This window comes from Orcinus orca, chromosome 14, assembly GCF_937001465.1.
Source record: "Orcinus orca chromosome 14, mOrcOrc1.1, whole genome shotgun sequence".
NCBI classification, from domain to species: domain Eukaryota; kingdom Metazoa; phylum Chordata; class Mammalia; order Artiodactyla; family Delphinidae; genus Orcinus; species Orcinus orca.
This window is the reverse complement of record NC_064572.1, coordinates 74658567-74681026: the sequence shown is the minus strand read 5'-3', so window position 1 is coordinate 74681026 and position 22460 is coordinate 74658567. Positions and strand designations below refer to the sequence as shown.

General features: G+C 47.4%; 1 protein-coding gene across 1 annotated transcript in view; it reads right to left on the bottom strand.

The window, feature by feature from the left end:
• VWA2 (von Willebrand factor A domain containing 2) overlaps positions 1 to 20859 on the bottom strand; it is a 72072-nt gene extending 51213 nt beyond the window's left edge. Inside the window, 4 exon segments of the mRNA XM_049697075.1 lie at positions 188 to 297; positions 6167 to 6300; positions 7620 to 7694; positions 20214 to 20859. Coding sequence (XP_049553032.1) covers positions 188 to 297; positions 6167 to 6300; positions 7620 to 7694; positions 20214 to 20436 — 542 coding nt within the window. The 5' untranslated portion in view covers positions 20437 to 20859.
• Between the last annotated feature and the right edge of the window lie 1601 nt (positions 20860 to 22460).

Below are 22460 nucleotides of genomic sequence, written 5' to 3'. Positions count from 1 at the left end.
TAAGGGGCAGCTTTGAGAAGGGAATTCTTATCACCTGCTGCGCTCAGCTCGGCTGGGCTTTCGGAAGGCGGGCCACAGCCTCTCTCTCTGTGAGGTCAAGAGCAGGCCCAGCCCTTCAAGGGACGATTCTGAGAGCAGCTAGCTTCATCCTAACCACGGCAGTATCTGATCATCTGATCGTACTTACTTGAAAACCATCCTCTTGATTCTTGCCTTCACTTCCCGTTGGGTTGAAAATGCATCCATGGGGAATTCCAGACGAGGGGCGGAACTGAACTGGACGGCTCCCACCTTGACCTGCAGTGGGAGACAGAGGGCCCTGGGGCCCGAGAGCAGGGTCAAGACACAAACATCCCTAAGAGGAAAGAAGGGATGAGAAAGGTTAACGACGCTGCCTCCTGCCCACTCACAAATACCAGTGCTGGTATTTCTCTCATGTCCTTAAAAGAAGGTTCCAAAGACTGAGAGGACAATCTGGAAGGAGACGGTCACATCTGCCCGTGCTCCACAATGACCACCACCAATTCGACCCCCATTCCGACAGCTCTCTTGGCGGAGCTGTGAGCTTTAGGGTCTCTGCTCACACTTACTGCCTCCCAGGCGGAAGCACTGTTTTAAGCCTTCTCAACTCTTTATTACATTTAACCCACAGAGGTGCTATTCCTACCCACATTACTGCTGGAGAAACTAAAACAAAGAGGATACAGGTCTGGCCCAGGGCTAGTAAGATAGGAGCGCAGCCTTTGGACTTGGTGCCTGTGATCTTCACTAAGCCTGTTATGCCGATCACCTTCTCAGCCAGCACACGACTTCAGCTAAACCCCCAACCAGGGGTGTCACAGAAGCTATCCGCAGCCTCCACACACCCATCCTTGGTTGGAGGGCCCGCCCTTCCAGGCCTCCTCCTGCCAAGCTAGGGAAAGGCCAGATCTCCAGGCCACAGTCAGACTGGGGGGCAAGCAGCTCCCTAATCGGAGACGAGCGCTATTGGAGCTGAAGTTCCTCTGTAGCGGAGGTTGTGAGAGCCACTGGCGAGTCCTGATTTCGCATCCTCATTCAGAAGGCCATGGGAGAAAATCCAATGCCTTACAAAACTGGAGAAGGGAAACTGAGTAAAGTCATTCCCTGGATCCTTAAGATTAGTGTGTGTCAAGCAGAGAAGGGTTTAAACATTTAAGCTTCCCCTTGAGGGCCTAACCCCTGCACCTAGTCATTGGCTCTCTAAACTCCCGGAGAAACTACATTCTCAGTTACTATTCTCACAATTAACCCCGATTCTGGCCAAGATTGCAAATGGACCAAGTGATTCATATTTAAACAACGACGCTGATTTTTTTCCTGCTCTGTGAGTTCCTTCACTGCTGATCCCTTAACAGGCCTGGCGCTTGGGAGCCGATCAAAGCACTTGGCCACACCAGGCCAGCTGCATCTGCTTCCAGGGAGCACAGCCCATTGGACCTTCCTCCCACAGGAAGTTCTGAGGAGGAGCTGTTGGGAATCTTAAATAGGAAGAAATTTAAGTCTTGGGTGGGCATGTGAGGGAGAGGGACACCGGAAAGCAGAGTAGTAGAGAACCTCAGGAAGGAGTTTCTGAAAAGCGACCCGTTTAAAATCTCCCTTGAATTTAGCATGTGATAAAGGGAGCATCTCAAACCACTGGGAAAAGATGGTACAGTCAGTAAGTGATACTGGGACAACTGGATAGCCATCTGCAAAAGAATAAAGGATAAATTGCAAATGGATTCAAGATTTAAATGTCAAAAATGTAACCATAAAAGTTCTAGAAAACTTGGGAGAACTCCTTCGTAACTTCAAAGTAGAAAAGACTTGCAATCCAGCAGTCGTAAAGGAAAACTGATAAATCTGACTACATGAAGAAAACTTCTACAGGGCAAAACATACCATAACACAACCAAAAAATGAAGACAAAATGAAGTTATTTGCAACTCACGTCAGAGACAAAGGGTTAGTTTCCCCAATATAGAGAGTGTCTAGGAATTGATATGTGTAAAGACCAACAATCCAACAGAAAAATGGGCCAAGGCTATGAACAGAGATCACAGAACAGGAAACACAGAACGGCTCTTTAATAAGAAAAGATGCTTGATCGTGTTGCACTGAGATGTAGCAAAAAGCCAGATACAATGTTTGCAGGGGGAAACCAGTATTCTCAAACACTGCTATAAGAACATAAATGTTATGGCATCCATAGAGAGAAATTTGTCAATATTTATTGAAAATTACTAATGCATGGGGCTATCAGGAATTTATCCTACAGCTATATACTTCTACATGTGTGAAATGACATATTTACAGGCTCACAATATATTTGTAATAGTGGATGTCCATCAATAAGGGTTGGTTAACTAAACCTTGGTAAATCCTTACAATGGAACATTAATCAGCTATATAAAATGATATAGTGTATATGCCTATATTAAGACCTATATTACCTATCTACCTAGATATGGAAAGACTTCCAAGATAATGTGAAGAGAAAAAGGCAAGGGATAAAACTGTGTGTATAGCATGCTACCCTTTGTGTTAAAAGGGCAAAAATTAGAATATATATTCATATTGCTTATATTTGCATGAAGCGATTCTGTAAGGATGCTCACGACAGCAGGGGGACGGGGCTGGGCAAATAGAAAATGTGTGACCGGGAGGGATATTTTTCATTGAATGTCTTTTTTTGGAACCATGTGAATGAATGAATTAGTTTAAAAACTCCCTTGAGACCAACAGCTGGGTGTATTTATTTAAATTAAACAGGAAGGAGCCAACTTCAAAACAAAACAAGATGGAAACAGCTTGAGTCAGTAGTCAAGGCATTTAATTTAATTGGTGGTTTGGGAGCAAAATAGTTACCTTTTATCTTCAGTTTACTGTACGCTCAGAAGCAAGCCCGCCCAGATTTCTCACCACACTGTAATCACTCTGCTGCAATCATTATATTAGAGCGAGGAAGTGAACTCCTCAGCTTAAGGGTTGAGAGGAAGACTTTTTAAACACCTTAAATCCACCTCAAAACAGAGCCTCCATAAAAAGCCTTAATTTATAGCTACTTAAACATTTCTTCCTGGAAAGTAAAATTAGGTGCAAATCAAATCCCTTGTACATGGAGATAAGACGATGACACCAAAATGCAGCAGCAAACACACAAAACCTGAAGCCACAAGTCAGACTGAAGCATCTGAAATCACCCCAATGCAAAAACCCTTCGCTAGCAATTCCATCGAGTCTGAGCAGCTTGGAGGTGGAGGTTCTCGTTTGCTCGTGAAATAGACACCCAACTCCTTTGCTCAACAGCTCTTGCTGTGAGAAAGTTTTCTCAGGACAAGCCAAATACAGTTCCCTCAACACCCAGACTATGTCCTCTTAATAAAAGAGAGCCGCTAGGCACCCTCTTTCCCATGAAAATGATAATCAGGTTCCCTCACCTGGAAAAGTCCAGGCCTCTCAGTGTTCTGTCTCCTTGCTGTGGGCACCGTCTGGTTTGCCAATATCTAACCTAAAAAGTGCCACATTCTAGACGTGGTTTGGCAACATTGAGATTAAATTCCCTGAAATCTGGGGACCTGTGTGTTGAGACAGTTGCTCCCAACAGCATCACCCATCAAGTTTTTCTGTCATAGTTTTCTTACCCTCTCTTTGAGGATGCTGAATTCCATCAGCACCCACCACTTCCGCATACACAGATACACATACACACACCACCATGTTGCCTGCTGTCCACGTGCTACGTGGTTGCGACAGCAGAATGTGAAGTCCTGGGCTGAGAGTCAAGAGCACCAGTTCTTCCAAGCTTAGCTCTCTTCTAAGATTGCTGTGTGACCCTAGGCAGTCACTTAGCCTCTCTGAGCCTGTTTCTTCAGTTGTAAAACATTCTCTAATAATCCATACAACTCTTCCCTTCCAACCTGCCATCCGCTGGGGTCTCCAGGCCACCCATTTCAGGACATATTATATCCATGCCAAGGTCAACAGTGTTTGATCTTTATGGCTCTTCCTCCATGAAAAAATTAGTGAAACTTCATAGAGAATCACTTCCTTTCAAAATCAGGGCCCTGTGTGTAGGAGGGTAGAGATTCAGCTGCCCTTGGCCCTGACCCTCTGAGGGTCTGTGATGGGTTGACTTCACGGTTGGAACTTCCAGGCTGTTCATGCCTCGATGGAATGATGTCAGCTATAACCATGCAAGACAGCCTGAGGTCCAGGGTAATGTGCTCACTCTCCACAAATGACATGTCATTCTGGAGAAAATCTGGCTCTCGTTAAAAGCCATTATTTTGCTCCTAAATCCTAGAAGTTTTTCTAGGATTAACCCAGGAATGCCATCTTGGAAAACCACTTTCTTCCCCGACCTGTATGTGACTAGCCCCTAATTCAAGTAATTATAGCTTTCCAGACCAAAATGCCCTCCTTAAATTTACTTGATTTTTGAGTCAGTTCACGTGGTTCAAAATCCATAAAGTATAAAGATGTCTATACCGATGGGCCTCCCTCTGGACTTGTGCTCCATCTGCTCAGTTCCCACCCTCTCCCTCAACGGGAAACCGCTGCTCTTAGCCTCTTACAAATCCCTCCAGAGTTTCTTCATGCACATACAGACGAATACAAACATAGACTCTCTTCATCTCCATTTTTCATAAAAGGTAACACATTATACATACCATTTGCACCTTTTTTTTTTTTTTTTTTTTTTTTTGCGGTACCCGGGCCTCTCACTCTTGTGGCCTCCCCCGTTGCGGAGCACAGGCTCCGGACCTGTAGGCTCAGCGGCCATGGCTCACGGGCCCAGCCGCTCTGCGGCATGTGGGATCGTCCCGGATCGGGGCACGAACCCATGTCCCCTGCATTGGCAGGCGGACTCCCAACCACTGCGCCACCAGGGAAACCCTGCACCTTATTTTTACACTCAATTTGTTTTGGTGTCTTTCCACATCAGCGATTTTCCTCATTTACTTTCTAAAGCTGCCCTGTGTTTCATTATATGAAGACACCATAATAGATTTACCTGTCCCCTGTGAGCAGGCCTTTGGGTTGCCTGAAATCTTTTACAGTTACAAACAACACTGCAATGAATAACTTCATATGTGCATTATTTTGCACCTGTGGGAGTATCTGTAGAATAAAATACTGAGTCAAAGGGTCCCAGCCTTTGTAATTTTGATAGACACTGTTATTACAGATTCCTCTATAGAGAGGTTGCACATTCCCACCAGCAGTGCATGAGAACACCGGTTTCCTACAGACTTGCCAATGGAGCATGACACCAAACTTTGGATTTTTGCTTAATCTAGTTAAGTGAAAAACGGTATATCGGTCAGAGATTTGCTATTACATTGAGTGAGGTTGGGCATCTTTTCCTATGTCAAAGGGCCATCTACGTTTCATTTTCTGGGAACTATCTGTGTTCACTGCCTGTTTTTCTGTTGAGTTGTTCCAAAATGCCCCTTTAGCAACAAGAGCCACAGCTAGCGCACTGCTGACATTTAAGACTTGCTATTTGAAACCAGGAAGAACAAGAAATGAAGATACTGGCTGGATTGATTAGGCAGGAGCTGTTCCTTTCAAGTGAACAGAGAGGGCAGGAGCTGTGTTTCATATTACGACTCTAGTCTTCAGAGGCAGTTATAGTTTTTGTCTGCCAGCATGCTTTCTTTTTCCCACTGTTCTACAAACACAACCTCTCTTTCTAGTGGGAAATGCAAGTGTTCATCCCCACTGCAAGAATGAGGATAAGCACATGACTCGGGTTTGGCCAGACAAGCTCTTCCCTTTGACTTCTGTGATTGGTCAAGGGATTGTCATGTGACCTATGCCTGTCCAATCAGAGCCCTCCCTGGGACTGCTGCCAGCTCTACAGGGTAAGAAGTCTACTTTCTTTTTCCTGGGGTGACTACCTTGAGGGACAATGTAGGGCAACTTTGCTATGTAAGGAAAACCTGCCTGGGAAGGAAGCCAACAGAGGGAAGCAAAAGGGAGAGGAGGAGAAAAAGAGAGGGATCGAGTCCCCGGATCCCACTGTGCCTAGAACCAGGATTCACCTCCTTAGTCTTCCTGGTTCCACAATCCAGTAAATGACCTCTTCTGCTTAAGACAGAATTTCTGTCACTTGCAGCCAAAGGCGCCCTCATACAAAGACAACGAGACTTGCACTCACCCTCCTGGGGTTGATGTCCAGAGCATCACAGACCGTGACGGCAAAGTGCTTGCACCTTTCAAAGCTCCCTTTCCCAATGCTGTGAGAGCCATCGTTCAGAAACAGGACGTCCGCCACAGCCGAGCACCACATCACTAGGGGAGAGGGGGACAGAATGGGTGACAATCAGCTTCCCTACAGTCTGGTCCCCAAAAGATCTTACTCCCAAAGCAGAGTGGAGGCGGAAACAACCTTGTGGTGGGTCAAGCTCCTCTAAGCCCAATGGGGGAAATAACACTGGAGAAATTCTGCGCCAGAGGCAGCCCTCCTCTGCAGCAGGGAGCACCTACCTACCATGAGCACAACTCATGAAAGTCTGTATAATAATGGAAGAGTCTAATTCAACAACACTAACTGAGCCGTATGAGAGGAGGGGCTACTGGGCCAGTGAGGGACACCCAAGAGCCTTGGTTCCCGCCCTCAGGGGTCACAATCTTGTCTGGGACACAGCCAGGCACCCTGGTTCATATGACTGCATTACCCAAGAGTCTACGTAATGATAACCAGCACTGACTGCATCTTTCCTATATGCCGGGTGCTGCTTTAAACGCTTTATATGTACTAATTTATTTAATTCTCATAACCACCTTGAGATATACTATTTCTTTATTTTTCAACAGGTATATTGAGATAATATTCACATACCATACCAGTCACCCATTTAAAGTATACACTTCAATGGTTTTTAGTATATTCACAGATGTATTTATCACCATCACCATCAATTTTAGAACATTTTCCATCTCCTCAAAAGGAAACCCTATACTCTTTAGCTATCAGCTCTCTAGCCCCCTACCCCCACCCCTAAACAGATTTACAATCTGCATTCCCATTGGAGAGATAAGGAGAGCAGGGCACAGGGAAATTCAGGAATTTCCTAAGGCCAAAGTACCAGAAAGTGGTGGAGCCGGGAATCAAACTGTCCACAGGTGTGACTCCAGAGTCCACACCCTATCACCTCACCAGGAAGATGCAAGAGAGCAGAAGTCAGAGAAGCACCAGTGAGAAGGCGCCACCTGGTAGCAGCGTGCAAGGGGGATTTCACCAGAGAGGAAGGGAAGGGACTGCAGGGTCCCTAGGAGTGGGCGGGTGTGGCTTGAGCATGTGGAGGGGATGACGAGCAGGGAGGAAGAGAAGGAATATGGCAGCGGACGAGGCCGGTTGCGTAGATGGTGGTCACACAACAGAAGACCTTGAAGCACGGGCCAAGAAATTCGGCAACAGGGATCTTCCTAGGGTTTTTAACCAGGAGAGGAACTTGGTCAGGCCCCTGTTTGGGGAAAATAACTCTGGCCACGGCATGAAAGAAGACAGGAGTGGGGCAGAAACTGTCCGGAGTAACGTGGCTTCTCTTGAGTCCATCACACAGAGGCTGAAGTAGGTGTTTGGAGGGTTAAGTAAAACGTGGGCTTACTTTTGCTGGCGACTGAAATCTTCCCAATGGTCTGCTTGCTCACGTGGACTTCCTGAAGAGGGAGGGATGGGGGCACTAGGAGAGAAAACACCAGAAGCAGTCATTACAAGGCAGAGAGGGGAGGAGTCTTAGTCTCCACGTTATATGACCAGAACAAACGGGTCACAAGAGAGAAAACAGGAATGTGAGAGTTTAATGATATTGTATCTTAAAAATTACCAGATGGATAACATAAATAATTCCCTCCGCCCCCACCAATTGCCCCACTTCTATCAGGTATCTTTGCATTTAAATTTGGGTATTTTGAAGAGAAAAATTTAAAAGATATATGGGGGGATATAGAGAGCCTGTGATTCTGATGAGGTTCGTCCCTGGGTAGGCGTGATAACTGAGTGCCCCTCTGGGGTGTAGCAACTTGCCATAAACATTAACCTTGGATATGAACAGACAATTCATAGAACAAAGAGAATTCATAGAAAAGCACAAGGAAAATTTTCAAACAGGTGACAAAACACTTTAACTCAAACAGTGGGATACCCTTTTAAATGTGAAACTTAGATGATCAAGTTTTAAATTTAAATGTAACTGGGGAAAGATTAAATCAGGAAAAGCTTTTCCAGTGGTGACACTGTAAATTGGTACAACCCTTTTGGAAAACAATTTAGCCAAATGAATTAAGAGTCATCAAAGCGCTTAGGCTCCATAGTATCGCACCTGGGAATTGATCCAACGGAAAAACAACTTTAGAGAAGGGAAAATGTGCACCAAGACACTCCCTTCAATGTGACTTGTTTCAGAGGAATGATGGCGATAACAAATATCCAAAGAGATAGAACTCTCAGTAAACACTGATACATTCATTCAGTGCAATTAATATGAACAAGCACTAAAAAGTTTTGGGGTAGAAAGTTTGTGGATACATTTTTTTTCTTCTATGTGATACCCAGTAAAATTGTAATAATGGCATATGAGCAGCCAACAACAATTTTCAAAATAAACTTTGAGGGCAGGTAACATGCCAGGTGCTGAACAGCAAGCCAACCCCGATGAAAGTTCTGAAGATGGGCTTCCCTGGTGGCGCAGTGGTTGAGAGTCCGCCTGCCGATGCAGGGGACACGGGTTCGTGCCCCAGTCCGGGAGGATCCCACATGCCGCGGAGCGGCTGGGCCCGTGAGCCATGGCCGCTGAGCCTGCGCGTCCGGAGCCTGTGCTCCGCAACAAAAGAGGCCACAGCAGTGAGAGGCCCGCGTACCGCAAAAAAAAAAAAAAAAGAAAGAAAGTTCTGAAGACAGTGAGGTGCCACTTGGAGGGATTATTTGAAAAGCCAACTGTGCATGGTCACTGTCAGAAGAAGCAGACATGTAGATGCTTATAAACGTCCATGTCTGCTGGATAAGCACAGTGGGCACAAAGTGAGGGTGGGCAAAGCCCAGGAGCCGGACAGGCCAGGAATGGGGCAGACGAAGGAATGTGAGATGGGGTGGGGGGGACTGCCGAGGAAAGAGGTGAAGGAGAGCGAGCCAGGCGGGGGTGGGTGTGGGGTAGCAATCACACAACACGGGGAAGCTGGGCTCAGGGGGATTTGCCCCTGCCAGGAAGGTGACCAGGAGGAGGACACCAAAAACTGATGTCAGGTTCTGGGGGGCATGCTTCTCGTTGGCAGCACCCCCTGGAGTTCATTAGGCCAGGGGTCCCCAACCCCCGGGCCATGGACCAGTACTGGTCCATGACCGGTTAGGAACCGGACTGCACAGCGGGAGGTGAGCGGCAGGCAGGCAAGTGAGCGAAGCTTCATCTGTATTTAGAGCCGCTCCCCATTGCTCGCATCACCGCCTGAGCTCCGCCTCCTGTCAGCATTATGGTGAGTTGTATAATTATTTCATTATATATTACAATGTAATAATAACAGAAATAAAGTGCATAATACATGTAATGCTCTTGAATCACCCCGAAACCATCCCCCTCCATGTGGGTCTGTGGAAAAACTGTCTTCCACAAAACCAGTCTCTGGTGCCAAAAAGGTTGGGGACCACTGCTTTAAGCAACTACCCCCTTGGCTGGTCCCAGCTCCACCTTCTGTGGCTCCTCTACATTCACTAGTCCCTGAAAAACAAACTAAACCAGTGTCTACTTCTCCCCCGACCGTATCTGAGTTCCTGCTCACCTGATATGTCCTCCCCCTAATCTCTACTCGAGTAGAAGATGGTTCTAGGCCAAAATGCTGAACCAGCCATTAGCTCCACAGTCAAAAGCTGTCAGACAAGTAAGTAGATGTCATGAAGTCCAAGAGAGTCCGCCACTGCCATTTTGCCACCAGAGGGAGAAACAAGACATAAACTACAACACAGACGGTAGACTGAATTAAAGAAAAAAAAATCCTCCACTTCCATAAAACACACGGCAGATGCTGGGACAGAAGCAGAGGCAACACTTACCCCCAAACTCCAAAAACAAAAGATCACAAAAGTCACTCAGTAATTCAGCAAATTGGTCCTCCAGAAAATGGAGGCTTTCTGCGTCAGTGCACTCGACATCATCAAGATCTTGTCAACCTGGTGGGGGGGGGGTCCTGCTGCAGCCCATCCCGTGATGCGGTGCAGCTCCCATGAGCCCTGCACCCCCGGAAGTTCTCCGAGGGCAGGAACACTTCCACCTGTCCTCCACAGAGCCCAGCCCAGCTCTCTGCACACAGTTTGGCCAAATGAATTAAGAACTATAAAAATGCTCACATCCTTTGACCCTGTGTCAAAGCCAGTAGGCACTAAGCTTTCCTGAATGAGCCCATGAATTACTGGCAAAGGGTCCAGGAGCTAAGGAATCCATCTTACCAGCAAATTCTCCAGCAGGAGACAGACCAGCCATCGCCCCGGATAGGAGGGAGGAGGCGCTCCGTGACCAGAGGCCGCTCACTACAGATGTGACTCAGCTAATGTAACTCTGCACCATGTGCCCAGCTGTCCTGGTGGGTGCCAGGCTTCAGGTGAGGCGTCCTTCAGGGGAGCAGGTACAGGGGTGATGTCCCCACTGCGCCCCTGTGAAACTACCTCAGGACTCTGCAGAAGTCCCCCTTGGAACAGGGAGCTGATGAACGTGTGACTGTTGCTTCCTCTCCCAACCAAGTCAGCCCACACCTCTGAGGACCACCTACCTGGGGAGGGCGGGGGCAATGGGTGGTGCTAAGAAGCTGGACGGGGAGGGGGTGGAGTGGGTGGCGGGTTTTCATCTCAGCCCTGCTACTGATAGCTGTGCAGCCCCAGGCAAATCACAGAACCTCTCTGGGCCTCCCCTGCCTCATCTGTACAACCTAGGGGTGGTCAGATCAAGTGCCCTGTAAACTGGACAGGCTACAGACGGTGAAGTTCCACGATGAGCTAGAACAGAACCTTTACTGTGCCTGGGCCCCCAGGGACCGCATTCGCTCCCTGTCCCCAAACACATCTCATCTCTCCCCAATTCCTTGGCCATGAAGCTACTGTGTCACATTCAGCACCTACATGGCTTCAGGAGAGGGGATAGGCAGGCTGGGCAAGCACACCCTTCTTCCAGCCTCCCTTATCTCCCTGAGGCTCCGGAGAACAGGCAGGTGGTGACAGCAGCCAATGAGCAGAGAGTATACCCCTACTCACAGAAACACAGAGCAGGGAAGAACTGGAAGAGAGCCTCAGAGACCGCAAGAGGACCCTGGGCTAGCCTCAGCCAGCCACCCAGCCCACTGGTTCTTACTCGTTGGGCGACAATCCACAAAACACACTATTCCTTTCTACCATCTCATATTTCAGAGGGGCTAGAACTTGGGAGGGCCAAAGTGGGAAGTAAACAGAAAACTGATTTGCTCCATTATTCACAGACTCTGGCAAGGTGCCCTGTGTCCAGAGTTAAGAGACCCGGGGCCCTGCTCAGCCTCGGCCCCGACCAGCCATGTGACCCTGGGGAAAGCCCCTCCCTCTTAGCAGCTCCACTTCTTCACAAGGAGTTAGATTCTGATAGACTGAAGATTTGATTTCAAAGTCTTCATTTTCTGAAACCGAGCAAGGTCTCCCAGCCCGCACTTTCTAAATTACTTAAAAACAGTAACATGGCGGAGGAAGCAACAAAAGTATTTTTGTAAAGTTTTTTTGTTGCCTAATGCTTATAGTATGGGTAAAATTCAGTTCCATGGAGCCTGATTACTTATCGATTTTTGAGGGCGATATTAAGGATGGGAAGTGAGAGCTTTTCTTGAGAAACCATAGACCGTAACTTTGCTTCCATAAGGGCACATATCTGAGGTTTACTTCTAATTTTAGCTGTGAGGCCTGGAAATGCAATATTATCATTTCAATCACAAAGATATGATGCACAATTCAGACAGACTTATATCTTGCTAAGTATACATGTAGCGTAAGAACTGAAAGGGATCATATAGATGAAATTTAGACTTTTTCCCCCCAACATAATTCAGCAGGGAAAAAAATCTAAAAATATCTTAACAATAGGTTCTATATTTTGTCCTTTGGGATGCAATACATTCAAGATCTCACCCTACAGTTTTTCTGCATTAAACATAAATCACAGCAAGATCTTTTTTGATCCACCTCCTAAAGTAATGAAAATAAAAACAAAAATAAACAAATGGGATCTAATTAAACTTAAAAGCTTTTGCACAGCAAAGGAAACCATAAAGAAAACAAAAAGACAACCCTCAGGATGGGAGAAAATATTTGCCAACAAAGCAACTGACAAGGGATTAATCTCCAAAATGTACAAACAGCCCATGTAGCTCAATCTCAAAAAAACAAATAACCCAATCAAAAAATGGGCAGAAGATCTAAATAGACATTTCTCCAAAGAAGATATATAGATGGCCAAAAAGCACAAGATGCTCAACATCACTAATTATTAGAGAAATTCAAATCAAAACTACAATGAGGTATCACCTCACATGGGTCAGAATGGCCATCATCAAAAAATCTAGAAACAGTAAATGCTGGAGAGGATGTGGAGAAAAGGGAACCCTCTTGACTGTTGATGGGAATGTAAATTGATACAGCCACTATGGAGAACAGTATGGAGGTTCCTTAAAAAACTAAAAATAGAACTACCATATGACCCACCAATCCCACTCCTGGGAATATACCCGGAGAAAACCATGGTTCAAAAGTATACATGCACCCCAACGTTCACTGCAGCACTATTTACAATAGCCAGGACATGGAAGCAACCTAAATGTCCATCAACAGAGGAATGGATAAAGAAGATGTGGCACATATATACAATGGAATATTACTCAGCCATAAAAAAAGAACAAAGTAATGCTATTTGCAGCAACATGGATGGATCTAGAGACTGTCATACTGAGTGAAATCAGACACAGGAAGACAAATATATGATATCACTTATACGTGCAATCTAAAAAAAAGGGTACAAATGAACTTATTTACAAAACAGAAGTAGAGCCACAAATATAGAAAACAAACTTATGGTCACCAGGGGAGAAGTGGGGAAGGAGGGATCAATTGGGAGATTGGGACTGACATGTACACACTACTATATATAAAATAGATAACTAATAAGAACCTGGTGTATAGCACAAGGAACTCTACTCAATACTATGTAATGGCCTATATGGGAAAAGAATCTAAAAAAAAAGTGGATGTATGTATAACTAATTCACTTTGCTGTACACCTGAAACTAACACAACACTGTAAATCCACCATACTAGGAGGAGCCAGGCAATGCACATGTTTCTTTCCACTAAACAAATAACACAGATGCTCAATCAGGAGCTAATTCCAAAGAGAAAATCCTAAGCAGAGATGTGGAAAGGGAAACACTGCAGGATTCCAGGAGAATCCCAGGCTATAGAGACGAGGGCAGAGAGAGAAGCGGTCAGTCTCTGCGGGGGCACAGAAGCGTGCAACATGCAGCGGGGAAACTCACTTCAACCTGACACTCCAAAAATCCCTTTAACATCCTCAATAAGGGCCACTCTCCTGCATCTAAGAACGTGGAGAGCAAGGCGGAAGCCCCAAGTCTTCATTTATGGATCCTGGCCCTTCGGATTCCCCACCTCCACTAGGGACGCCAGTTCTCCAAAACACCTGGCGGGAGTCTCCTGGTCATCTTCGGTGACTCAGCCGTGTGGCTTTTGTCTCACTCGTTTTGTCTCACTCGTCTGCTGCACCCCATCCACCTCTGCCTGGGCACTGAAAACACACCTGCCAGCTGCAGGAACACAACAGAACTCCACTCTGAATTCAGAGGATCTGCCGACCAGTCTGAGAGCCTTGAAAATCAAAGTCACCCAGGAAATGTATATTCTTGTGAACTGCAGAAGAGTTAAAAATGACCCGACTCGTGTTCATGAAGGTGCTACTGCCAGACCTCACTGGAATTGCAGGAAATATGAATAACCAGTGGTGGTCGGTGCGCTTTCCTGGCCCGTGCTTACCCCCTGGGCCTGCATTCCTACCCGCAGGTGGCACGCTCTGGTGTCAAAAGTAAAGAGGAGACTCAGTGAATGAATGTACACACGCCAGCGATGATTGGAAGGCGTCACTGATGCTTAGAAGGGAAGGGGTCCTGGGTGATCACACAGCTCAAGTCTCTGGCTCCTAATCCAATAGGCTTTCCTCTAACCATGCTACTCCTGGAGCCGAAGTCAGCTCAGAGTCCTAGAGCCACAGCCCTGAACTCCATCCACACTGAGCTGGCACACCGTAAGTCACCCCCGGACAGGCAGGAGCCATGCCCACCGCACGGTGGTAGAGTCTGCATCCTGGATCCAGGGGCCCTACTTCTCATCTGATGCTGTGCGACCCTGAGAGGGGCCTACAGTTCCTCACCTGCAAAATGAAGAGGTTGGACCAGATGCTACCAAGGTGTCTTCTGGTTTAAAAAAAAAAAAATCCCCTTTTGATCTCCCCTCCATCGTGGACCTACAATGTTCGGACCTTACTCCCCTGTCTATTCAGCTTGCTGGATTTCAAAACATTTCTGAAGCAAACCAAATCGAATATCCTAACCAGCTGAGGGTCTCTGTGCTTCAAATAACTCAGAGGCTTCACATCCTCACCTAATCTAAGTGAAAACTGGACACGCAATACTGCAAGTGGGAGGAAGGCAGGAGCTTCCCAGACACAATCAAAGGGAGAAAGGTAGATTGAGAGGATACCGGCTGGTGGAGGGGCTGTCATGCCTCCTGCCCCGCTCATGCCAGCAAGACAGACTTTCCTTTTCCCCAAGGACATGTTTTCTTTCCTCTTACTTCAGACAACAGCCATAGGACAAGTCCCCACCTGGGGTCTGGAAGCCAGGCAGGGGCGAGGCCTGGAGACAAGCGCCAGTGCAGAGCAAAGGGAAAGGGCTTCTCCACGCCGTCTAGTCCCGAGGTTCAGGATGATTTTCTGGGATCACAGCTTCTGACCTTGGGCACGCGCGGGACTCTGAGGCTCAGGCCTGTTAATTTTTTTTTACAAAACTAGGATTCTAGCAGCCTCCGCAGGCTGCCGTGAGGACAAGGCAAAAGAGAGTGCAGAAGGTTCCCGACGCAGAGCAAGGCGTTCAGTGAACACGGGCCCCTCCCTCTGCTAGGTGACAGACCTAAGCAGATCCATCGTGCTCTATCACGCGCCTCTGCTTGCCCAGATGCATGTTTTGCCAGAGCCTCCTAAGGTTCTGCTCATTAAAACAGAATTTGTGTTGGCAATCTGGAGATCAATGTAGGAAGTCAGACGCCTCCTCGTAAGTGCTTGGCTGAGATGGCGCTGACTCTGGGACCTCAGCAGCACCTCCCTCCCCTGTCCTCCCACACCCACTGCAATCCCCACTGCCACACAGCCCACACCGAGCCTGCCTGCTGGTATATCTGTCCTGCCTGCCAGATGGCAAACGGCTCAGGGACTAGGGATTGTGTCTCAGTCTCTGCTGGAGCCCCAGCAAGCTTCACGTGCCTGCCACATAGTAGGCGAGACACGTGCTTAGCGGAACTCAGCACGGCAGGTCGGCTGGAAGGATACTTCTGGATGAATCTTTGTATTCTTTTTTACACCAAGATAAATGAAACTGTTATTTCAATGCTGGTGCAGGGTTAATAGCACTCTTTACTATCTATGCCCACCCAATCATGTCAAAAATTCAGTTCATTCCCCCCAACTCACATAGCAAAACTTTCTTGCAATACTAATTCAACATTCTAAACGCAACCCTACATCTGAAAATTTTTTAAAGGATGAATTCCACAGTAAAAACCAACAGCTGCTCCCACCTAGTGAGCGCTTAACTCACTAAAGCGCCCAGTACCAGGCTCCATACTTCTGTATCTTCTCTCTCCTAATTCTCCCAGCCAGCTCGTGACAGCGTGTTACTCCCATTTTACAGATGAGAAAACTGAGACATGGAGAAGTGAAGTGTTTCGCCCCAGGTTAGACAGCTAGTAAGTGCATCGGACTCCTTTCTGGCCTCCCGGTGATCTGTTCCTTCTGTCACCTTCCTGGTTCTGGGGGACCAGGATAGAGGAACAGAAGCATAATTTAAAATCTGCCACCCTGAATCCCACCCATTGGCAGTCTTCCATGAGCTAATACCTGCCAGCAACTCCCATACTCGAGCACAAAACTTGAGAAGATTTCCAGAACTCTATGCATTCTTGTACAAAGCAGTTGGGAGTGGTCTGCAACCCAGGGGCAGAAACAAATCCTTCGTTCCCAGGTACGCGTTGTCAAGCCTCTTCCATTACGAATCACCTGCCTCATCACATTTGTTCCTTTCTGTTCCATCACTCATGCTAATCCCACACATTATTCCTAGCTTCTGGGGTTCTCACGCTTGGACTTAGACACCCCCCCACCCTGTCTTCTTATCTGATTCTTATTTTCCAATCCTGATTCCATGCAGCACCCGGGACAGCGGGTGAGTGAGGGGTGCTGCTGGACGCTGCAAAACATCACACTCTGTGCTGCCCCAGGAATACGTTTCCCATGAGACAGGAAGAAAGGAAGGCCAAACAAGGCTACTTTTGAAAAAGAAGGGCCAGACTGAGCAATAGTTAAAGGCGGTTTTGCAGGACAATGCCCACCTTCTCCTCTATGATTGGAAATGAAATGAGGGCAGGGTGAAAAAGGAGAGCACTCCACCTCCTTACAAAATGCAATTCCAACCCCGAATATTAGATTAGCCCTTGGCAGCCTCCTCTCCATCAGTAGGATGGAAATCTGAACCCTTTACAAAAACAGTCCACACCTGAACAGAAAGGCTTTAAAATCAGAGGCAAAAGTCTCCAGCCTGGAAGCCCGTGGTCTTCCCCTGTAACAAACATCTTCCTTGTTCATTTGGCAAAATACTTGGCTCAGACCCAGAAAGTCAAGGGAAGTGGATGACACATTTCTAGTCTGGTAAGGCAAGAAGAGCATTTTAAAAGTTGCTCTGGACACGCCATGCTCCCTCTAACAAAATCACAATTTTCAGAACCTAACAGTCTGGCAACCAGAAATCATCCCCAAGGGTCAAACAATGTGCCCTCTGGATCTCTGGATAATTGGGGAGAATAGGCAGATTGGGCATAAATCACAGGTTTCCCACATTCACTGTACCTGCTAAGGGACATTTTTAGCCAAAAGAGATTCTGATATTTGTTTTGGTAGTATTTGAAAATCCTTTATTGAAACTGTACAGGACCCAAATTCACTGCCATGGGACTCTGGAAAGACACACACAGGACTGGAAGTCCAGGGATGAAATTCCAGACTAGTTCTGCTTCTAACCAGGCGGGTGACTCTGCAAACAACTCCTCACACACCCCCACCCCTGTCCACCTCAGTTCATTCATCTGTTTCATAAACTGACAGTGTTGTAAAGATCCAGTGGAACAGTGTGTGAAAGTCCCCCTAAGGGTAAAAGACTTTCTAAACATATGATGTTAAAAGATTATCACTGCATTTAGTATATTAACTTCATTTAACTGCTCATACCCTATAGGGTACACATGATCATCTCCACTTTTATACTTATGGAAATGGTCTTGGAGAAGTTGGGGTCCAAGGTCAAAGAGCTGGTAAATCACAAGTTTGGTGTCAGGCCCAGGTCTTCTGATGCTGGCAGCCCGGACATGCCAAGAAGCGCGCCGTACACAGTTGGCGTGCAAAGAGCACCAGTCTGACATGAGGAGACCTGAGCGCTGACCTCTTAGGTAAATTCCTTCACTTTAGTCACTCAGTTTTCTTCTTTCAAAAATGGGGGTGACATTACCCGTCCTATTTACCTGGAAAGGTTGTTGCCAGCATCACATGAGACTACAGTGCAAAAGTCCTCTGGCAAGGGCAAAGGTGACTAATGGAGATCAGGGAAATCCAGTTAAGAGAAGGGACCCAGGATCAGGAAAGGAAGTGAGGGATGGAGGGTCATAATCACATTCAGGGAAACCCAGCAGGTAGTTTTCTGGGTGGAAGAGGAAGAGTAAGCAGGCTGGAGCTGTTTAGAAGATAAAAGGATGAACTAAGAGAAGGGCCTTCAAGTGTATTCAGCTGTCCCAGGTTGCTGGCTTGGGGAGACGCTGAAGCAGGGGTGTTGCACGGGATAGACCCTCCCTTGTGCAGGGTTCCCAAGAGACCTCCAATAGCTTTGTAGATGATGGGAGGGATGTGTCTTTTTTTTTTTTAATATCCTTGTGGGATAAAATTAAAAATGAGCAATTCTGTTACAGTCCTTTCAATTAAAAGTTTTTTTTTTTTTTTTTTTTTTTACTGATCTGTGAAGTACCAAAGTGTGAAGACCAGTCTTCCAAAACACCTTATAGTGGTGCTGACCCTTCCATTGATATAATTATAGGAAATTTAAATTATTCAGTAAGAACTAGTAAGCATCTGCCCTGTGCCCAGCACCCTCCCAGGTGGTGGGAATGCAGTGAATATGCTCTATAAGATGCGCACCTGGTGGGCACATTCTTAACAAAAGGCTTTTACATTTTCACCAGTAGTTTATCCTCAATGTCATCACTTGCCAATTAGTGACTGTGATGCTCAAGAAGCTCATTAAAAACCCAAGAGTCAGGGTTCCTGGGAAGCTCTCCCATTCTCCCTCGGGCAGTCTTCCACCCTTTCTGGGTCTCAGTCTCCTCATCTGTAAAAACACGGGCATCTGACTATAATTCATTCCAAGAACTCGAGCCTAGCGAGGGGGCGGGGAAAGAGCTACACTAAGCTCTGGACCATAGACCAAAAACCAGATTTAAAGAAAAAAATGTCAGACTTCCCTGGTGGCACAGGGGTTGCAGGGGACACGGGTTCGAGCCCTGGTCTGGGAAGATCCCACATGCCTTGGAGCAACTAAGCCCGTGCGCCACAACTACTGAAACCTGTGCACCTAGAGCCCGTGAACCACAACTACTGAAGCCCATGCGCCTAGAGCCCACGCTCTGCAACAAGAGAAGCCACCGCAGTGAGAAGCCTGTGCACCGCAACAAAGACCTAAAGCGGCCAATAAATAAATAATAAAATTTAAAAAAAAAATTGTTAAAAAAAAAAGAAAAACGCCATTGATGGTTTTCAAAGACGCAGGTATGATGAGCGAAGGAATCTCCATGACCCTCCGGGATTTGCCTGGGGACCCTGGCTGGGAAATTCTTATACCTCAAGAGGTGGCTCTGAGCTGGATTTCTACAAAGCAGAGGAAGGGCTACATGTCCCAATGCAAGGGACTATCTAGTCGAGCTTTGTGCCCCATCAGCCACAGGAAGAGAAGGGCTGCAGGCTACCGAAAGCCAGCAGCATTTACAAATGAACTTCCACGGCCTTTGCCAAGTACAGCCAAACCTCTCTTGGTTTTCTGTTTCCTTCTCTTTTCTGACTCTTCTCTCAATAACTGCACATTTCTTAATATAATGTCACACTGGAAGCAGAACAGACCTTCAATTTTTAGACCTCAATTTATAAAACACTCAGAGGTTCTCGGGGTTTTGTTTTTAAATTAATGGACCACATAATTTGAAAACTGTACAGGTTCTAATTATTCAGTTCCAAGACACCAAACACACTGCATAGCGTCACCATGGAAAGGTCCCTCTCAGCGGGAAAGCCACTGATTCCACAATGAAAGGGCAGCAAGGTGCCCTCCTCCCTTCTCTTCCGCCTGGGTGTCCATCCTGTTTTTAAACCCATGCCCCCTGGCGAGTTTCTAAGGTGCAATTCTGAGACCCTCCCCTTTCCCATCCCAGAAGGTGGCCAAGAGCCGGACCTGAATTGGAGAAGTGCAGGAAGCAAGGCTGGTCCAGCTGGCCAGAGTGGGGTTGGGCCGGGGAGGGGGTCCCAGCAGGTGAAATCACCATGGAGGATAAATCCCTTGGACTTCCCACAGGCCAAGGGCGAGTCTCTCAGGGCAGCGGGCCCCTCTCAGGCTCTGCTTGCAGAGACCTCGCTGGGGCCACTGGGCTGCTTGATAAAACCAAGCGGGCACCTGCATCTGTTCTGTAAAATGGAGCGCGGGGGAGGCTTGGGCTTGTCCCCAAAGCCTTTATTCGAAAGGCGAGCCACGTCAGGGGGCTCCACGACCGCGCCAAGCCTGTCGGGTGTATTATAAGGTTCCCTCCTCCACCCACATTCACCGAGCCCCCATCCCCTTACCTGCGGTCCGCGCCCCTCCGCTCGGTGCTCCGCTGCCGGGGACCCATGAGAGGGGCCGTTCCCGGGCCCGCCGCGCGCTGCCTCCCAAGAACCCCGCCGGCTCGCCCGGGGCCGACAGCGGGGAGCCCGGAGGAGGCGCGCGCCAGGTGCGCTTTGCCCGGAACGCCGACTTCCCGGAGAGACGACCGGGCCCCACGACCGCACTCAGGTGGAGCGCAAACATTGCCGAACAAAACCCGCCGTCCCGACGCCGCGTTCGCGCGGGGCCAGTGGTCTCGGCACGCCGGGCTTGTTCGCCCGGGGGCCGGGCTTCTCCTCTCCTGCGAGCGCGAGGAAGGAAGCGGCGCCTTTCCGACGCAGCTAACCACGCCCCGGAACGCAGGCTCCTGCGGCGTGGAGACCACTCGGGCTGGGCTCTCGGCGAATCACGCTCGGGCCAGGGGCCGCTGCAGGCCCGGGGAGGGGCGCCCGGGTGGGAGTCATGTGGGACACCTGTGTTCCTCACGGAACAGAGGCGGCGAGCGCGGCGAGGAGCGCGCGGCGGGACACGCTCGGGCCAGGGGCCGATGCAGGCCCGGGGAGGGGCGCCCGGGTGGGAGCCACGTGGGACACCCGTGCTCCTCACGGAGGAGAGGCGCGGAGTGCGGTGCCGGCTGAGCCCGCTCTCCCAAGGGCGGTGCATTGCGCTTATGGGAACACGGTCCGCAGCGCCTCTCGCGTTTTTAAACAACGCGTTGGCCAAGGCTGGCAAATAAACAAAGGTACTTACTTCTGCTCTGGTCTCCCAGCCTCCGAGCGGTGCAGCAGGGTGTCATCTCCCTTCGACTCTGCAGGATTTATTGCTTCGACCCTCACGAAAATGTTGACTTTGGCATCGTTTCTATTTGTAATGGCAATTGCCCTTTGTTTACCTGTCTGTCCTGTTCTTGCAGTTGGGCGGTAGTAAGCGGGCCTTTTGGCCAGTATCCTCGTTTAAGTCTAGTAGGTGCCTTGATTTTTTAAAAAAATCAACCACCACAAAGCGAAAATAGCTCAATGCCTGGCACAATGCCTTGTGCGTAGTAAGCACTCAAAAAAAAAGCTATTATTGCATAATCTGTAGTTTTCATACATCAAAAAAAGTGTCATTGCATAACGTGTGCTCATTACCAAAAAAAAATGGATAAGCAAAGCACACCTACCCCACCACCCAGAGATAGGCACTGTTAACATTATGGTGTTCCTTCTTCCAGCATCATTCTACTCATATTAAATTTTATTGTTAGCTCATTCCATGCATAGTGTATCATAACCAGCTTTTTTATGTCCCTTTTTGAACATCTTTCTGTGGCTTTTCTTCACTTCCACTGCATTTTATTTTTCAAGTCAGTCACAAAATAGTCCAATTTCGAGGAAAGGGGAAAAGATTCTGAGGGGGGGAGTAACAAGATTCTGTAAGATATGGTACCAGAACTTCTGCAGTGACTATTTTTGGAAACACACTATGCCACAATTCTAGCAGTTTTTGGTAGATTCCTTACTATTGTCTAGATAAACATTCATGTTATCTGCAAGTAGAGATATTTTTTCATTAAAAAAATCTATTAAAAAAAATTTTTAACATCTTTATTGGAGTATAATTGCTTTACAATGGTGTGTTAGTTTCTGCTTCTTTCTGTGGCTTTTAGCCACTTTTAATGTTCTAGTGTACTTAACCAGTCCACTCTTTTAATTTTAATCATTAGATATTTGTGCTTTTGCCCAGTTACTCCCTTGGAGTGAACTGCAAGATGGTAAAGTTCTAGGCTATAGGCTATATATACAATTTAAGGCTTTTGATGTGTATTATTATCAAGTTGCCCTCCAGGAAGATTGACCTGTTTCCTTTCTTCCAAGCCCCTCCCCCATTTTTCTTATAAATGGCAATCTGATAGACTAATAACAATTGTTTTTACATCTTTCCTTTTCAAAAAATTCTAAAAATGTCACATTTCCCTCTGTGGTTCTCAGTTGGTTTCCAATCCTCCCAATATTGACAACTTCCAGTGAAAGTGGCCCATGGTAATGTCGATTGTTGCAAACTTCACTGAAGAGGGGAAAAAAAGAGGCCTCATTTTTTCACCTCGTTTCATTCCTCCCAATAATATTTACTGAGCACCCAAATGTAAAAACAGTCAACCAGAGCAGCATAAGTAATGCCTGAGCACCTGTGCAGGGGAACTTGTCTGCGGGTCTAAATGCTCAGTGGGGGAGGCATGGTCTCTGCCC